A 16,351-nucleotide genomic window follows, 5' to 3' on the forward strand; every position below is an offset into this window, starting at 1 on the left:
ATATAAAAAAAAAAACTGTGTATCCATTAATACAATCTGTTTTTCCAGTTTATAGTCAACAAATTATTATGCGGAAGTCATTCATTCGTCATATGTGATGTGTTTTGCGTTAGTATTGGCGAAATAGGATATTTTAAACGAATTGCATATTAGTATCAAGGCCATTTTAAATGTCTCATACTACTTAGGATGGTTGTGTAATGCTACTCCCTGCCATCTCATTAGAAACGCGGTTTTACCAAGCAAGGGTGATTATCGTGTGTTCTTAATATGGCGGTTAAATTTATAAAAGTTCGTTCACCGCGTAATCTTATTTTCAACAATATTGCTTTACTCATCGATAAGTTTGCGTTTCCTGACACGTTTAACGACGATATGCCCGCCGAGTATTTATCTTCTTCCACCATTGAAATTTCATAGTAATATAAAACTCGGGGATGATATCATGTGTATCAACATTGAAACGATCAACGATCGAAATAAAAATTGCATTAATTAGGTAACGTTACAAAATTTGCTTTGCGATGTAAGCTCGAAATATCTGATATGATAAAACGAAATGAAACGTGGTGATCGTCATTTTTCAATTCCGTTTGAGTTTAAAAATTATATTTAGAAGTGATAAATTTAAGAAATTTGAGAATGGCTATTTTATGAAATGGATGATGGTGAAAAATGAGAGAAATCTTATTTTTATTCCTTCCTCCCTGTTTCAATATCTTTATATAATATATCTTTATATAATATCTTCCGGTTGAAATTATAATCTTTAGTCATTTTTATATTATTAATAATTTTATATTTTCTTTATTAAAGAAATATAGATAATTAGAGCATAGAGATATGGATAATTAGAGCACCAATGATCAAATATGCAATTGCAGCTGTCGGATGACACCTTGCAAATGTTTGAACAATAATATTTATTAGTTTTTCATGGAAGCATATGCAATTGTTGTGACTTCATCGTATTATCGCTATAGATAATATAATATCTTCTCAATAAAATAATAAAATTTATCAGATTTATTATATTATATTAAGAATAGATACTTTCTTTTTTTTTAAACATTATACTTTGCATATCTATATTGATTTTATAAGTTTTATTTTATTTATAAGTTTTATATTAAAACGGAAAGCGCATGTTATATATAATCGTGTATTTTTAGAACAATCTTTAGAAAAACAGTGCAATACTTTTTTTTATCAAATTCTCATTGTTTATTTATATTTTAATATTCTACAAAAATATACTAAAAGATATTAAAATATATTATAGAATATATATAAATATATTGTACAAAGTTCCATTATAAATAGAATAGAAAAACTGTTTACTGTTACAATGAAACAAAGATAAAAAAATTTCCATAAATATAATTTCCTCCATTTTCAAATTTACATTGAATAAAAATTTCCTTCTGAATCAGGGTTCTTTGATTTTTTATCTCTATTTATAATATCCTTCGATCATTATCTTTATAATTTTCAGTCTCTCTCTTCCTTATTACGTGGCACGACTTTTTTCTAGGATTCCCAATATATGTATCATCTTTCGATGATCGAACAACAGAAAAAAAAAACATTTAGTCAGCGAGGTTTATTCCATTCTTGCCTTGTCCAATGGGTCGTCACATGTACACGATACACATCCTTACATTTACATATGTGTGCGTGTCAAAAGATTAATCACGTGATTCCTTGTAGACAAGATGCTGGTGGTCGGTTTTGAAACCACAAAAGCGCATCGATTTACTGCCAGTCGGTTCATTCTTTGAGTATCTCTCGCGCAACACGTGTTTTGATAGTGACGCTAGTATCGGTTCCATCGTGTTACGACTCGTTTGTTCTTTAACAAGATAAAATTTAAATGATCTAATATATTTTTCTTGTCTTATCAGAAAAATAAATTAGTGGAATCGTGGTCATTTCAATTCTTTGGCTGTAATTATAACCTCTATGCTTGATAATTTAGTGAGAGTTTATTGTTGTTGTTGTTATAACATAATTGTCTTATGGTTATGTTGTGTATTTATCAATTCTTAAATGTCGATTGTTTACAAATTTCAAGTGTTCTATAGTGAAAAATTTGATAAAATTTTCTGATATATATAAACTTATTCTATATATATATTATTAAAAATTTATATTAAATAAAGAAATTAATAAATTTTAATTAATAAATTTTTGATAGTTATATAGTACATTCATAGAAATAAATATTGTTTGTATAAATTCAATAAATGAATTTTCATACTTAAAAATTGAAGATAAAATATTAGTATATTATTAAATTAAATATAAAGTGCTAAGTTGTATGTATATATAGAGTATCAGAGTATAGAATATCAATTATCTTGGAAAAACAAAGGAAATGTATTACAATCTTTATTGCACTTTGAAAAATCTTACAAATACGATTAATTTTAATTACAGCTGAAGATTTTATTTTTTCAATAACAAAAGGGTTGAAAAATTGCCTTATTCACTAGAGAATTTCTCTTCATTGAGATGAACTTGAGATACATATGTCTCATCAGTTACAATTAATAATATCTGAACTGTTATCTTGTCGCGACTTGATGACATCTGAATTTCTCGACTGTTTTGCGTGTAGCGTGTTGTGGGTTGCCAGCGAATGGATTATTTCCTTTTTATTCGCGTTCTTCTGTAGGAATCGTGAAGAAAGGATCGATATTAACTCCATAAACATGAGATTACTTACATTTTGGAAGAAACGATCGGATCGGAAAAAAGCTGGAATTCGAGGTGAGAATGGAATTTTAATTATGAAATTGTAAAATTTAAAGCAAAATTAAAAAAAAAAAAAAAATGAAAATTTATAGATTGTATATTTTAATTCATTATTTTAAATATTGTCCATAAATAATTTGTAGGAAAAAAATAATTATAAATAAATCATAAATCGCTATTTTATCATCCGAAAAAATAAAAATAGATAATAATAGCGATACACGTATGGTATACGTATATAATTTTCTTGAAACAGCACCATGTTAATAGTTTAAGAGTTTTATGATGGTATAATATAAAATAACTTCTTTGAAAATATAATTATACACTCAATCGTAACGAGCATACAAAATCTTCCACGACTCGGCGAACAAAAAACACATTGTTCCATCCAGGGACTGAGTATCCTGGTTCGTTTAATTTGACATTGAATACCTTAAAAAAAAAAAGCATGGTTCCTTCAAGGCCATATCGATACAATTCTATTAACAAGTAATTTTCGCACATTTTACCATTGTAAAGATCTCCATAATGTCGCAAGTCAATTTACACGTGTCTTCATTGATGCCATATGATTGTATAGCTTTCATCGTTTCTTGAATTGAATATTCCTCTATGTGAGTCAAAATATGCTAGTCGCTATCTCGTGAGATGAATTTTTCATCATAAGTAATAATAATTTCGTTCTTACATCTCTAATTAACATACTAATTTCCACATATTTGTTTATCCATCATTCCTTAGATATTCGTTTCTTTATATACTTTCTGTCATAAAAACATTATGAATATTATCTTCTACATTTATTAAGAAAAAGAAAAATTAATTCATAAATTAAATATAAAATAAAATATGTACAAATCTCTTACGATCTTTATTTTAATTCAAAAGGTATGTAACAAATTTTTCATAAAAAAATGAATTTATTTGTACACGAGTGAGACGGATATATAAATATCTCGTTTTATTTCTTCACATGAAAAAAGGAACGCGCGTATAAATAAAACGAACCCAAGTCTTGACGAAAAATATTCTGCATATACAGGACGTTAATTACGATTTCAAGGCTCTGAATATTCGCACGTTCTTATTTCGTTCCAACATTTTTTTTTTTTTTTTCATTTTTCCTTTTTCCTTTTTTTCGCCTCTTACTTACATTTCTCGCTTTCATCGGATATTGTCATTGCGTTAAGTATTTTATCATTGCCTCTACTAGAGCGTGACGAATGAACAGGAACAAAAAGGAGATTCCAAAAGCAGCGAGAGATCTCGAGATCGTGGTGTAATTCATTGTTAAGTTCCACTTTTTTTCGCATTTTGAACGAAATTAATGAACGTAATACTTCGAATTCTTAGATCAGTTGCATAATAAATGTAATTTCGAGATTAACGGTGTCAACAATTATTAGATTGAAAGGAAAGGCTATATAGATTTCTTATAAGATATTTGAGTAGTTTTTGATTGATAATGAATAGCACAAATGTGCTGTCCTCATTAGTTATAATTAGTTTATCTAGTATTTTGAAACATTGAACATAATTTTTATTTGTGCCAACAGAAAAATAAATTAAACTCTATCCAATGAGATTTTATAATTTTATTTAAAAGACAAAAGTGAAAAGTAAATATTTCAATATATTATTTTAAAAAATAAAAAAATACTAAGATATATATATAGGATGAATTCACATATCTATTGAAATTAGAGTGTTTCTTGATAGCCTCATAATATTTCTTCCTTCGTATTTGCATAAAAATCAGTACTTAATAATAGTTAAAACGCTCGTCGTAACTGTTCTTTCTTCCTTTTTTTTTTTTTTTTTTTTTTAAGTTTTTACGTGCAACGTTTAAGTATAATTTAAAGTTAAAAATTTATGTTTTTTTTTTCGTTGAAACGTGAAAAAAAAAAAATAAATCAATATTGCACTTCAAAAAGAAAATATAATTATCAGGATTAAATATTTGAATTGCAGTAATTGCAATTCTTCGATTCACTCAAATACCGTTATGTGGGTCATAGATTGGTTTTAAATACAAGAAAAGGAAATTATATGCGGGCGAAGATAAATTAAATAGAAGTACTTCACATGTATTCAATTGTGATTCGATTTAATTGTGAATGGCAAACTCGAAACATTGTTAATCCTTAAAAAGATCGTATCTCTATTATTTTATTATCTTAATGTTTTTCCTTTGGTGAAAATTTAATATAAAATTGTGCCTATCTTTAACGAACATATTACATAAATAATCGATTCAATGGATACGAAAAATTCTTCAATACTCTTACATCACAAAAAGAGATTGCACTCGTCTCATTTTGTTTCTTATTACGATAAATTTTCTAGACGATATTGAAGATTCATTTTCTCATTGTATTACAATATGATGTTACATAAGTAAATAGATTATTACTGAAACAATTCTTCATCGGTTATATATCGTTCGTTGTCGACAAATTTTCTTTGTAAAATTCATATACATATATAATTGCAATCATGATTGACATTTTATTTTTTTATTCCACATTTCATCCTCATCATCATACTCTTTCATTCTTATTTCCTGCCCATGCTAAAAATACACATCGATAAGAATAAAATATGAATTCAATGAAGATAAACGTTAAAAATGAATAAACGATAACGAGATAAATATAATCAAAACGTTCCACTTTTTATTTGCTTTTCAATTTGCGAGTGCATCGTATAATTTGTAATATCGTATTATCGTATTAAAATATTTATTTTAAAAGTGGATATTTGATAAGTGTTATTTATAAAAGTGGAACGTGTGTTAATTGTTCCATTAAATCTATTAGGTTTACTTACGGATTGAAACGACTGATTACCTCTCCTCCGATTGTGAAGGAAATGAATGGTCATTGACAGAATGGGATAGCGCGAAAGAAAAAGTAAACGCACGAAAGTTTTACGAGTTCGTTCTTTCCAACGTTTCCATTCAAATCAATTTACAATCGAACGAAATGAAACACACAAGATAATACTTTTGCATTTACATAAGAAAGAAGGCAAAAACGTTTGAATAGATTTTTACACATAAAAATTTTTATCTTCGGGTAAAATTCGGATACAAGTTTTTAAAAATTTTTTTCTTCTTGAGAAGCCCAATTTAACTCCTTAAATTTAATTTTTTTGCCATTTTTGTTCCTCCATTCCTGTTCACCGTACAACATATCGTAACACGTGTTTTTGTCGTACAAATTCACGCACCGCTTTTTACCATTTGCTGTGATAAGTTGCTCGACAAGAATATATACGTAATAAGGAGAGACAATAATATTATGTACCGCAATAGACTTCGAGGCCACGATCGTTGCATACGCCTACGAAGAAAAATGTCGAAATATTTTATTCGCAAAACGACTACACCAATTTCACCACTTTTTTGTTGTCCAAAAAAAAAACGATCTCAATCCCATCTCCTCTTCCCTCTTTGCTTGAAATTAAGAATAATGTATATTTATAAAAATTATATCCAAAAATTATTCCTAAAAAAATTATTTTTAATACCATAAATTTTATAAATTAACATTAAATTAATTCTATATAAATTAAAATTTATTAAATTAAATATTAATTTTCTATAAATAATTCTTAAAATTATCATAATTATTATTGATCAATTTATAATTAAATCTTCATCCTTATAAATTATATTAATTATTATATATTTATTTATTAATACTAAAATTATTCGAAATGAATAAGAAACTGTAAATATTGTTCTAATAATAAGATTTACAATAGAAAAATAATTCATTTTTCTAGAAAAAAAATCTTGCTCTGAAATTAAGAAAGATTGTATCCTTTTCGGGAGAGATTTTAACTCGTCAATCAAGAATTGCATCAGACGAATTATTAAAACGTGTAATGCATTTCTATGTACAAATTTTTCTATTTATACAATTTTTATTATTTAAGATACATTTTGCGTTTGATATTGGTTCAACAAATATCGCTTTAAAAATTATTATCGATAGTTTACAATATAAACAAAATTATCTTTTCAAGTTTTGAATTTCAAGTTTGTTGGAATTGTAGCTATTTATTTATCCTTTTCTTCCTTCCTCTCTTTCTTTTTTTTTTTCTAGTATAGAACAACAATTCAATATATAATTCCTATAGATAATTTCTATTTCAATACGAAGATACATTTCTACCTCCTGTTAAAAACAGGAATCAGAGAGATGTTCGTATCATTTGAATAGAATAGCTTGTGCAATATCTCAAATGATAATATTGATTACGAACACAACGAAACATTAATAAAAGCACGGGAATGAATAAGTTGTAGAACGTGATACGCTCGATGTAAAAATAAATCACGTCTATATCACATATAATATAAGTGCTCATTATTATTCGTAGCGCATACTGATCGACATGTCTGAATCTAGTTAATGCAACCGTGAGAAATTAAATACGTGCATTGGATAACATATAAATCGATGTTTATACCTCGACTCGATTCTTAACTGTACTGTCTGACGCATAATTCGAAACAGTTAGAAAATTGAAAATCTTTTTTAATACAATATATAATATGTATACATATATATATTTATATTATATTTTATATATATATATATATATTTTTTTGTCATTCGTTTTATCTCTTTATTAATCTCTGAAATATAAATGAAATATAAAGTCATTATATTATATTGTTTCTATTCAATTTTGTATTCGTACAATTAAGCGTTCATATTTACATACATTTGAAAAGATAAAAGCACATAGATGCCTATAATAAAATGAAGAAATTAATCTCAATTAAATTAAAAGGCCGCGTTGGAGCTCGTTTAACTTAATTATATCCATGTACACACGCACACGTATCGTATTAATTACTTCTAGTACCGTTATTGCGTAAAATTTTACTAAACAAATAGTAGAAAAAAAAAAAAAAAAAAAAAACTACGTATTTCTGAGAAGTAATTGTATCTTTTTTTCGATTTTTTAATTTAAAAAATACGCACGATTTAATAAAAAAAAAAAAAAGAAAAAAGAAAGGAATAAATTAATTTTTGTCGGATATATAATTTAAAATTGTTAAAGGAAAAATATGAATCGGGGAACAAAATGTTCAATTGAACAACACGCTGTGGCGTGTGTCTCTTTACGTTTCTGAATTAAGATTAGCACGGATAATTTAGAGAGAGTTCATTGGCGCCATGATTCTCAAGGTTACATTCGCCTCCATGCGATATTTTTGGGGCGAGAGAAATTTTTTACTAAAATTATTTGATCTCCGTCCACCTAAATTCTTCCCACTCTGGTCGCTCTAATTTTAACGAAACCAAGATTTCAGGAGGGAAAATAAATTTTTTTTCTTTTTTCTCTACAAGTGTTTCGTACACCACGAACAAATTTTTCACTCAACGTGATACATTTTTTAATTTCATCAAAATTTCTTCGCGATTACAAACAAAAATTGGTACAATAAATATATGTTAGTTATAATCAAATTGAGATAAGAAAAAAAAAAAAAAATTGAATTATGAGAAATAAATGGGATAAAAGAGGTAAAATGAATATATGGAAGATCTTCTTTGTAGATAAATCCTTTATTATTTTCCATTATGCGCAGAGCCTTGACTATGGCCTTTAAAAGTAGAATCTCTCATGCATCTCTCGGAAATTTCAACCGATTAACGTATTGCTAATTATTCGTTCGAAATATGCAAAATTGTGTTAACACGCATAACGAAGATTTCTTCTTCTGTTATATCTCTATGTTTTATAAAGAAAAAATGAAATGAGACATAATTGTCGTCTCGAATGAAAGAAACAACGTTGTTGAAACGTAATACGTAGAAATTGAACAGTGAATCTGTTTGTATTTTGAGCAACAGTATGTGTTATTCTTTCATCTCTGAATGAAAAGAACGTGAAAAGAAATGACGAGAGAGAAGATGCGAGAATATATATTCTTTTTTTTTTCTATTAAAATTAAAACGAAAAATTAACACACGTTGTTTTTAAACGATACAACTTTTACAAATATAAACAATTTCGTCGAGCCTTCTTATTATTAATTTAACAAATATAATTATGTAAACATTGAAACGAGAGATAATCTTTTTTTTTTTTTTTTGATATTTTTCTAAAAATTATCAGACACCACATAATACATCGTAAAGCTATACCGGTATAGATATATTATTATAAACACAGTTATAAGATCATTGTTTTTAGATATTGGATATTTGTTATAAGACACGTTGTATACGTACACCAGTCAATCAATTTATAGCGGTATGAATATCTATTATGTATTGCACCAAACAATAAAATCGCCGTTCAAAGCAGTTTTCGATACTTCGAGGTATTATCGATAAAGACTTTCTATGACATAACGAAGAAATTCATTTCACAACATACTTTCTATCAATGGCATATCTCAATATTCAAATATTTAACACGATGGTTAAAAGAAAAAAAAAGAAAAGACATTCATCAAGAAATTTCCAATAGAATCGAGAAAAAAGTCGATCAAATTTTTAACCAAATATCTATCTCAATCTATTTTAGATATTTCACTCACAGAAACTTAGACTCTACGATAAAAATTTTCGATTAGGTCAAACGTATATTCTTTTAGATTATGCTACTTTCAAACCGTGTTATTTCTCGTAATTTTTTTTTTTTTTTTTTTTTTTTTTTTCAATGACATTTTTAAAATTTCGAGAGGAGATTATCCCACACTTTGTTGAATAATAAAAATAAATAAATTCAAATCTGTTTTCATTATCGTTAATCAGAATTAAGGTGCAACAGTAGCATTTTTCTCGGCGATAAACGGAACAAAACAATCCACTTCCTTTTTTTCCCTCCCCCCTCCTCCCCATCCTTCTCCATTCCAAAAGGTCCCGGGACGGTTCGAGGTATCGATAAGGTGTTTTCTCTCGTGTGCGTATAGTGGCTCGGGGGAGCCACATTCCACGGCGCTTAGGACCTTTACCCGTTGTTTATAAATAATTGTCGTCGCACTCGATAAAACGTAACCGTATACATTTGTATTAAAACGTATTCCCCCGTATACTGACTCATTCATCGCGGTCGCACGAGTCCGATCGATCTGTCAGTCGAGCGAGGCTGCCCGCTCTGAAAGGGTTGCTCTGCCTTCCATTCCCGCATCGATCAATATCGATTTCACGATAGAACGAACAATATTATATCGTATCGTTCTATAAAAATAGCGATGATCTCCCTACGTTAAATCGTATTTAATCCGAAGCGAAAAGGCGGGAGGATAAAGATAAAATAGATATTCGATACGATTAATGTAGAATTAATGTGAAGATTTGTTGTAATATACGTTTCTTGTTGTTGGAAATGAGAGAGGAGAAGTGAGAAGGGTTAAGTGAAGAAAGTGCGGTAAAAGTTTGAAAACAAATTTGACGAATGTAACGTTTATGAGATATAATTTAAATTATCGAATAAGTTTTAAAAAAATAAAATCGAAGAAATTCGAGTGTTGAGTTAAATGAAAAATCTACGAATAGATTTTATGTATTCAAAAATTGTATTGGTAAAGGGTGACAGTTTTATGATGTGCATTATCAATATGACTATCGCTTATAATAACGGTAAGATGGAATATTTTGGAAGATTTTAAAATTTTTTAAATTATGTTTATACTTTTGATCCATTGAATTTCTGAACTTGTTAATAAAAGAAATAATTCAATAAAATTAATGAATTAATTTTTGATCAATCAAAAAATTTCTGATTTCTTTTTTTGTGTACCAGTCGTTAATTTGATGAAAGACAATCGGCAGACAATCAAACGTAAAATGCTATCTACAGTGAGCATGCCAAACCCTTGTATGATTTAGATACTGTAGTTTTTCTGTACTGTAATATTTACCCAGCAAAATATCATTAGGTTGCACGATAAAAAGCGTAAAAATAAAAATCGAACTCATTTCTGTGGTTCTATTTCGCGAAACAGTTTTATATATAGATATAAATGATATTAGTTAATAAGTATTTTCTTTCGAAAGAATAACGTAAATTTGTGTATTTATGTACTTCGAATTTTTATTCTGTTACGTAAAAATTAAAAAAGAAAAAAAAGATTTCAATCAGATGGAATACGGAGAATATTTTATTAAATTTTGTCAAATTAATCTTTCTCGTGAACAATTTCTTCATATTTCTTCGATTGTTATTGCCAACGTTATACGCAATAGAAAAACACTTATTATCATAACTTTTATTTGTTACAAATTTCTATTTCGCAAGCAAAGAAATTAAAAATTTTTAATTCGTTTGCAACACGGTCTCTTCAAAGTTTCAGCTCATCTCGAGTTTCTTACACACGTTTTTTTTTTTTTTTTTTTCACAGGCGACAGCTCACGATGCATCGAGTTTGAAAGGTCGCGACAAAAGATTCGGGAGGGTGTACGGAATCGAATTTACTCGAGGACCATAATACTCCCTGTAATCGCGCGCCACTCTTCGAAAGAAATCGCGATCCTTCGAAACTCGACGGAAGACATGTCTCAAGTTCCTCTTATCGCCGCTGAAGAAACTTCAACAACGGAATCCCCAACTTGTAATATGGTGATTCTCGAGGTAAAGAAAGAAAAACAAAAAGAAAGAAAGAAAAAAATAAGAGAAAAATATATTCGGGTATTAATTTTTCTATTTCACGTCTCTTGTTTGTTTTACGAATATTTACGATATTTTATATAATCATTTACATTCCTCAATTTTTTTACTTTTTATCAAAATTTTATCGACCCTTTTATTTCACCGATTTTTTTTTTTTTGATCTTTTATCAATCAATTATTTCATTCAAAAATATACAGCGACTAAAAAAATATTTTCATTTAACTTTTTGATTTGATATAATTTCTAATAATATATCGCGCATTTTATAAATTCGTTTCTCTACGTTTATAAAATTTGTACCGATTCAAAACATCGTGAAACTCGAAGAACGCTTCTTTTTATTGAATATAGGCCGGTCTACCTGGAGACACGTGGAGATATTGCGTAGAAAGGGAACGACTAGCTGAAAGATCAGAATGGTTTCGCGCGATGCTCGTTGGTCCTCTCGCACCTGCACCCAGCGATCCTCCGCCTCTTTTGAAGCTTCAACACGTGGAAAAAAGAGCCTTCGATTATCTGCTCAGGTAAATACGTGATTGATCGAACGTGTTGAGAGTTATATTGATACGATTAGTTTCAATATTTGCCTTTGGGAAATTAAATTTTTTTCTTTTTAAAGGAATGTTTTATAAAATATTCGATTAATTTGATTTTTTTTTTTTACTTTATAATATTTTAAAGATAATTAATAAAAATATTTTTGTCAAAAAATAATTTTGTTTGAAAGTTTCTTTAAAAAAAAAGTCACTGCGCTATTATGGCAACGTCTATATATACATTGACAATAATTGGTACAATCGCCTATTTTTGGATGTTCATTTTAATAACATTCTCACTAATAATTTGTTGCAAACGAAGAATGATTAAATCTCAGTGTCATAGAAAAAAATATTGCAAATATTGTAAATTTCGAAAAAGTTCATGTTAGAATTTACAAAATTCGAATTGGTCAATCTAAATCTCAACAGAAAATATTTGATATAAAATATATTTTACTCAACAGTAGTAATATGGAATTAAAAAAATAGGAATATATCAAGAAAGGATTAATATTTTATAAATTTTTCTTCGAAAGAGGAAAAGAATATTATACATATACGTATTAAAGTATCGAACAAATATGAATAAAAAAATTGTTTAAGAAATGTGAAAAAAGTATGGTTAAAAATTTCCAATTCGATAATAGAAATGTCTCTAAGGCAACTGTTTTCCTTCGCACCAAGTCGAAGTTCGTCTCTTCTTTGCAGATATCTTCTCGACGAGCCGATCAATTTTCAATCTGTATCCACTGCTAGGGCAACCCTCGATGCAGCTCATCAATATCTTTGTCCAGAATTGGCACGACTTGCTGTTCAATATCTCGAAAGAAATCTGAACTCGAATACTGTGCTCGAAATCTATCAAGGCCTTAGTCTTTATGCGAACCACATAACCTCTGGTTTCAATCGATCATCGAATTTACCCACAGCTCCTCCAGCACCTGGAGACGATGCTGGTGAAATAGGTATTATTTTTAAATCATTTTTAACGTTCAAATCTTTTTACCTGACAAAAATTGCAATTTTTATCGTATCTAACTATCGTATCTAAATTCTCGATTTCGACTACAAGTATATACGAACAACCTTAACCTCTAATCGTGATGTTATTTTCTTTCATATATCAATATTTTTTAAATTTCATTCTCTCTAAATTTCTTGTCGATAGGTTACCTTTTTCGGAAGAATAGAGATCCAATAGAGATACCATTAACCAATTCCAACATCTACTAAATTCCCTTTTCTCCTTCCCCAGGATTAGAACGAATGATTAAAAGCTTGAAATCTTAGCCGCAGTCTGTACGCGACTTCTGACCGCTTGTTTGAACGTGATCGACTCGGAACCAGAGGCGGTGTTCGACCAGGAACACTTTGAGGAATTGAACTGCGCCGAAGTCGAGGAATTGGCATGTCGTGACAGCCTGAGATTGGCCAACGAATCTACGCTATTTCACGCTTTGGACAGGTGGGCAGCGTCTGAGTGCAGAAGAAACGGTGTCGAGCCATCGGCTGGCAATAAAAGATCCGCTTTATCCGATGATGTATGGTACAGCGTTCGATATCCTCTTATGACTGACAGAGAATTCATCGAAGGCCCTATGGCAAGTGGAATTCTCTCGAGCGAGGAATCGGCTTATATCGTGGCTAGAATTTTGGGACATACGAGAAATAATGAGAGTGAAGAGGTATGTTAACATTTTTTTTTAACTTGTGAACTTGTATCACTCAAAAAAGTTTATTTATTCAAATTTTTTTAATGATCAAAAATCGCCAAGATACGCATTGTTTGTTTCTATTTGTTGTTATTTCTTATATTACCGTTAATCTTCCGCAATTGGATAAGAGTCATATTGTTCGAGGTGTTATCGCAGTGAAAGTGAAATACACTTTACTTATCAGGAGTTAGTACTTATCTTACTGCTGAATACCGCGTTCATGATCAGTATCAGTCAGTATAAATCGTGCTATCTGTCTATAGTTCATTGATTTAATGAATAGTGTGTCCAAATTCTATCTAAACTATAATATATTTATCGAATCATTTAATTTTTCGACTATTTTTTGTATAATATATAAATCACATTTAACAAGTGTGATTCTATATGTATAATTTTTAATTTTTTATTATTTTTAATATCAAACTAAAAATTGAAGAAGATAAAATAACAAAATCTTATTTATATGTATACTTCGCAAGAGAAAACAAAAAATTAGATAATAAAATTTTATTTTCGTAGTGTGTTGAAGTATTTACTCACAAAGTTCAATATGACAGTTAGAAAGTACAGAATAAATAATAAATCAGAAGATATGAAACCAAATGGGATATACTATAATAAACGTAGAAGAACGGTAAATAAATTTATATCTTGAGTATAACTTACATTATCTTATAAAAATTCCAATATACTTTGAAATATTTTTTATTAAATAAATATATAATAAATTTTATTTTTGCTAAAAATTCATTTTATTAGTACTTTGAAAATAAAAATATTAGTGTATTCATCATTTAAAAGAAAATTTAATAAAACAATAAAGAAAAAATCAAAACTTTTTTCAAAAATTTCACATTTATTTGAAATTAAATTAAAAATAAATATTTTGATTGATAATGTAAATAATCATATAGAAAAGATTTATATTGTTTTATATTGTTTTTAGCTTAGAAATTCGATCGGTGGACCATTACCCAGGTTAACCAGCACACCAAGAATCGGTGTTAGGACGTACGAGGATCAAAGCTGCAGGATGTCAAAACCAGGAAAGAAAGAATGCCAGGACAATCGAAAAAATAGAAGAAAGGAATGCGCAACTCAAGGCCAGAGAACTTGCGCGAGAATTGGTAATTGTCTCGTACGAGTTCTCGCATGTATTTTCGATTGAACGACAAAGAAAGCCAAGATAAAGAGGAATCGATGAAATCGGCAGATTCTTGAATCTCCCACCGAAAATTAAATTTCTTTTTTACCGAGTCTTTTGTTAATGCATTATGATGTAAAACATTCTGATTTTTTTGACTCACTAATTTAGATACTAAGGATAATGATTCTGGGTTGAATCGATATCAAGAATCATTTGCTATCGTATCGCTGAAATATCGTTCAGAGCTTGTCTTATAGATCTCGTTTCGTTTTCATATTTGTTCTCTTTTTTTTTTTTTCTTTTTTTATTTTATTTTTGCAAATAATCGTTATACAATGACAAGAAAGCTGAAAGAGGCTGAAATTTAATTATGCATTATATGTTAATAATGTCGTTTTTCGTTAGTTTTATATATAAGCTTTTAGATATGACGTTCCTCCTTGAGATGAGATATATTCTTAGAATAGAAAAACGAATTTTATATGATTGAAATGTTTTTGAATTTTAAATGACTGTTTTGTGGTTTACATATTTTATCATTTTCATTTTCTTTTATAGAGATATTTACTTGTTATATAATCGTAATAAATTTTGATAAAAAAATTTTTGGTTTCAAAAATAATACAATGATGATTTCATACATTAGAAATAACATTTGCTTTTTCCTATAGAATAATAATAGTCATGTTATATTGATCTTTTTTAAATTATATTACATATAAAGCAAATATTTATAAACTTCTTGGTAATAGTTTAACATTGATATGATATTGAAGAAAAAACTTATTTGAAAATCGTGTTTTTAAGTTACTATTTTAAAATAGATCAATTCTAAAAAAAAAAAAATAATATTGATAAAGAGTATTGTATCTTGAAATTCGTATCATTTATAGGGCCAAATGATATGATAATATCAAGTATGATTAATTTCATATCTATTTAAAATTTTATTCGTTATCTTTGATACAAAATTTTACACGACTTTTAAGAATAAGTTTTCAAAAAAATGTTTAAAAATTATTTATAATTCTATATATCAAAAACTAAAAATTCCATACAGATAATTTTTTAATATGATTTCTTTTTTTCTGTATTAATTCATATATTAATATTTTTAATGAAAATAAAGATAAAAAACACCAAAAATTTTTTGTAAAAATAATAGTCAACCTGTATGGAATTCTTAGTTTTTCATTGTCACTATTACCTGTATCTTGTTGTATGTTAATGCTATTTTCGTTGTGTTCATAATTGCTGTTCAAAGTATAGTATAGCATTTAAATTATGAGTTAAAGTGTGGAACCATGGCTGGTCCGTGTGAATGTGCGACGTTCAACAGTGTAAATTTCGTTTTTACAATAATTTTTCTATGCGCCATCAAATTATTATAAACAGTAATTCTTAGATTGCATTTTTCATAATTATCATTTCTTTCAAGATTTTATATGTTTATAATATCTTGAACGTCCACTTCAATTATCATTTAAAACAGCTCCGACTTATCTCTTTGTTAATAAGTAAATGTTGAGCTTAAATTTTAAAG

The 16,351-nt window shown here is 28.1% G+C and overlaps 1 protein-coding gene across 2 annotated transcripts; it reads left to right on the plus strand.

The window, feature by feature from the left end:
- Window positions 1-1,830: 1,830 nt before the first annotated feature.
- Window positions 1,831-15,683, plus strand: LOC122716481. 2 transcript variants are annotated; one of them, XM_043939605.1, is made up of 7 exons: window positions 1,831-1,845; window positions 2,496-2,772; window positions 11,135-11,364; window positions 11,756-11,928; window positions 12,652-12,908; window positions 13,234-13,628; window positions 14,608-15,683. In XM_043939605.1, the coding sequence occupies exons 2-7, from the start codon at window positions 2,532-2,534 to the stop codon at window positions 14,827-14,829; spliced, it is 1,518 nt and encodes a 505-aa protein (XP_043795540.1). In that variant the 5' UTR covers window positions 1,831-1,845; window positions 2,496-2,531; the 3' UTR covers window positions 14,830-15,683. The 2 variants fall into 2 exon arrangements, with proteins under 2 accessions (XP_043795540.1, XP_043795541.1); XM_043939606.1 differs by lacking the exons at window positions 1,831-1,845; window positions 2,496-2,772 and adding an exon at window positions 9,872-10,373.
- Window positions 15,684-16,351: the final 668 nt, after the last annotated feature.

The sequence above is a fragment of the Apis laboriosa genome, unplaced genomic scaffold (genome assembly GCF_014066325.1).
Source record: "Apis laboriosa isolate Shangri-la unplaced genomic scaffold, ASM1406632v1 scaffold46_cov150, whole genome shotgun sequence".
NCBI lineage: Eukaryota > Metazoa > Arthropoda > Insecta > Hymenoptera > Apidae > Apis > Apis laboriosa.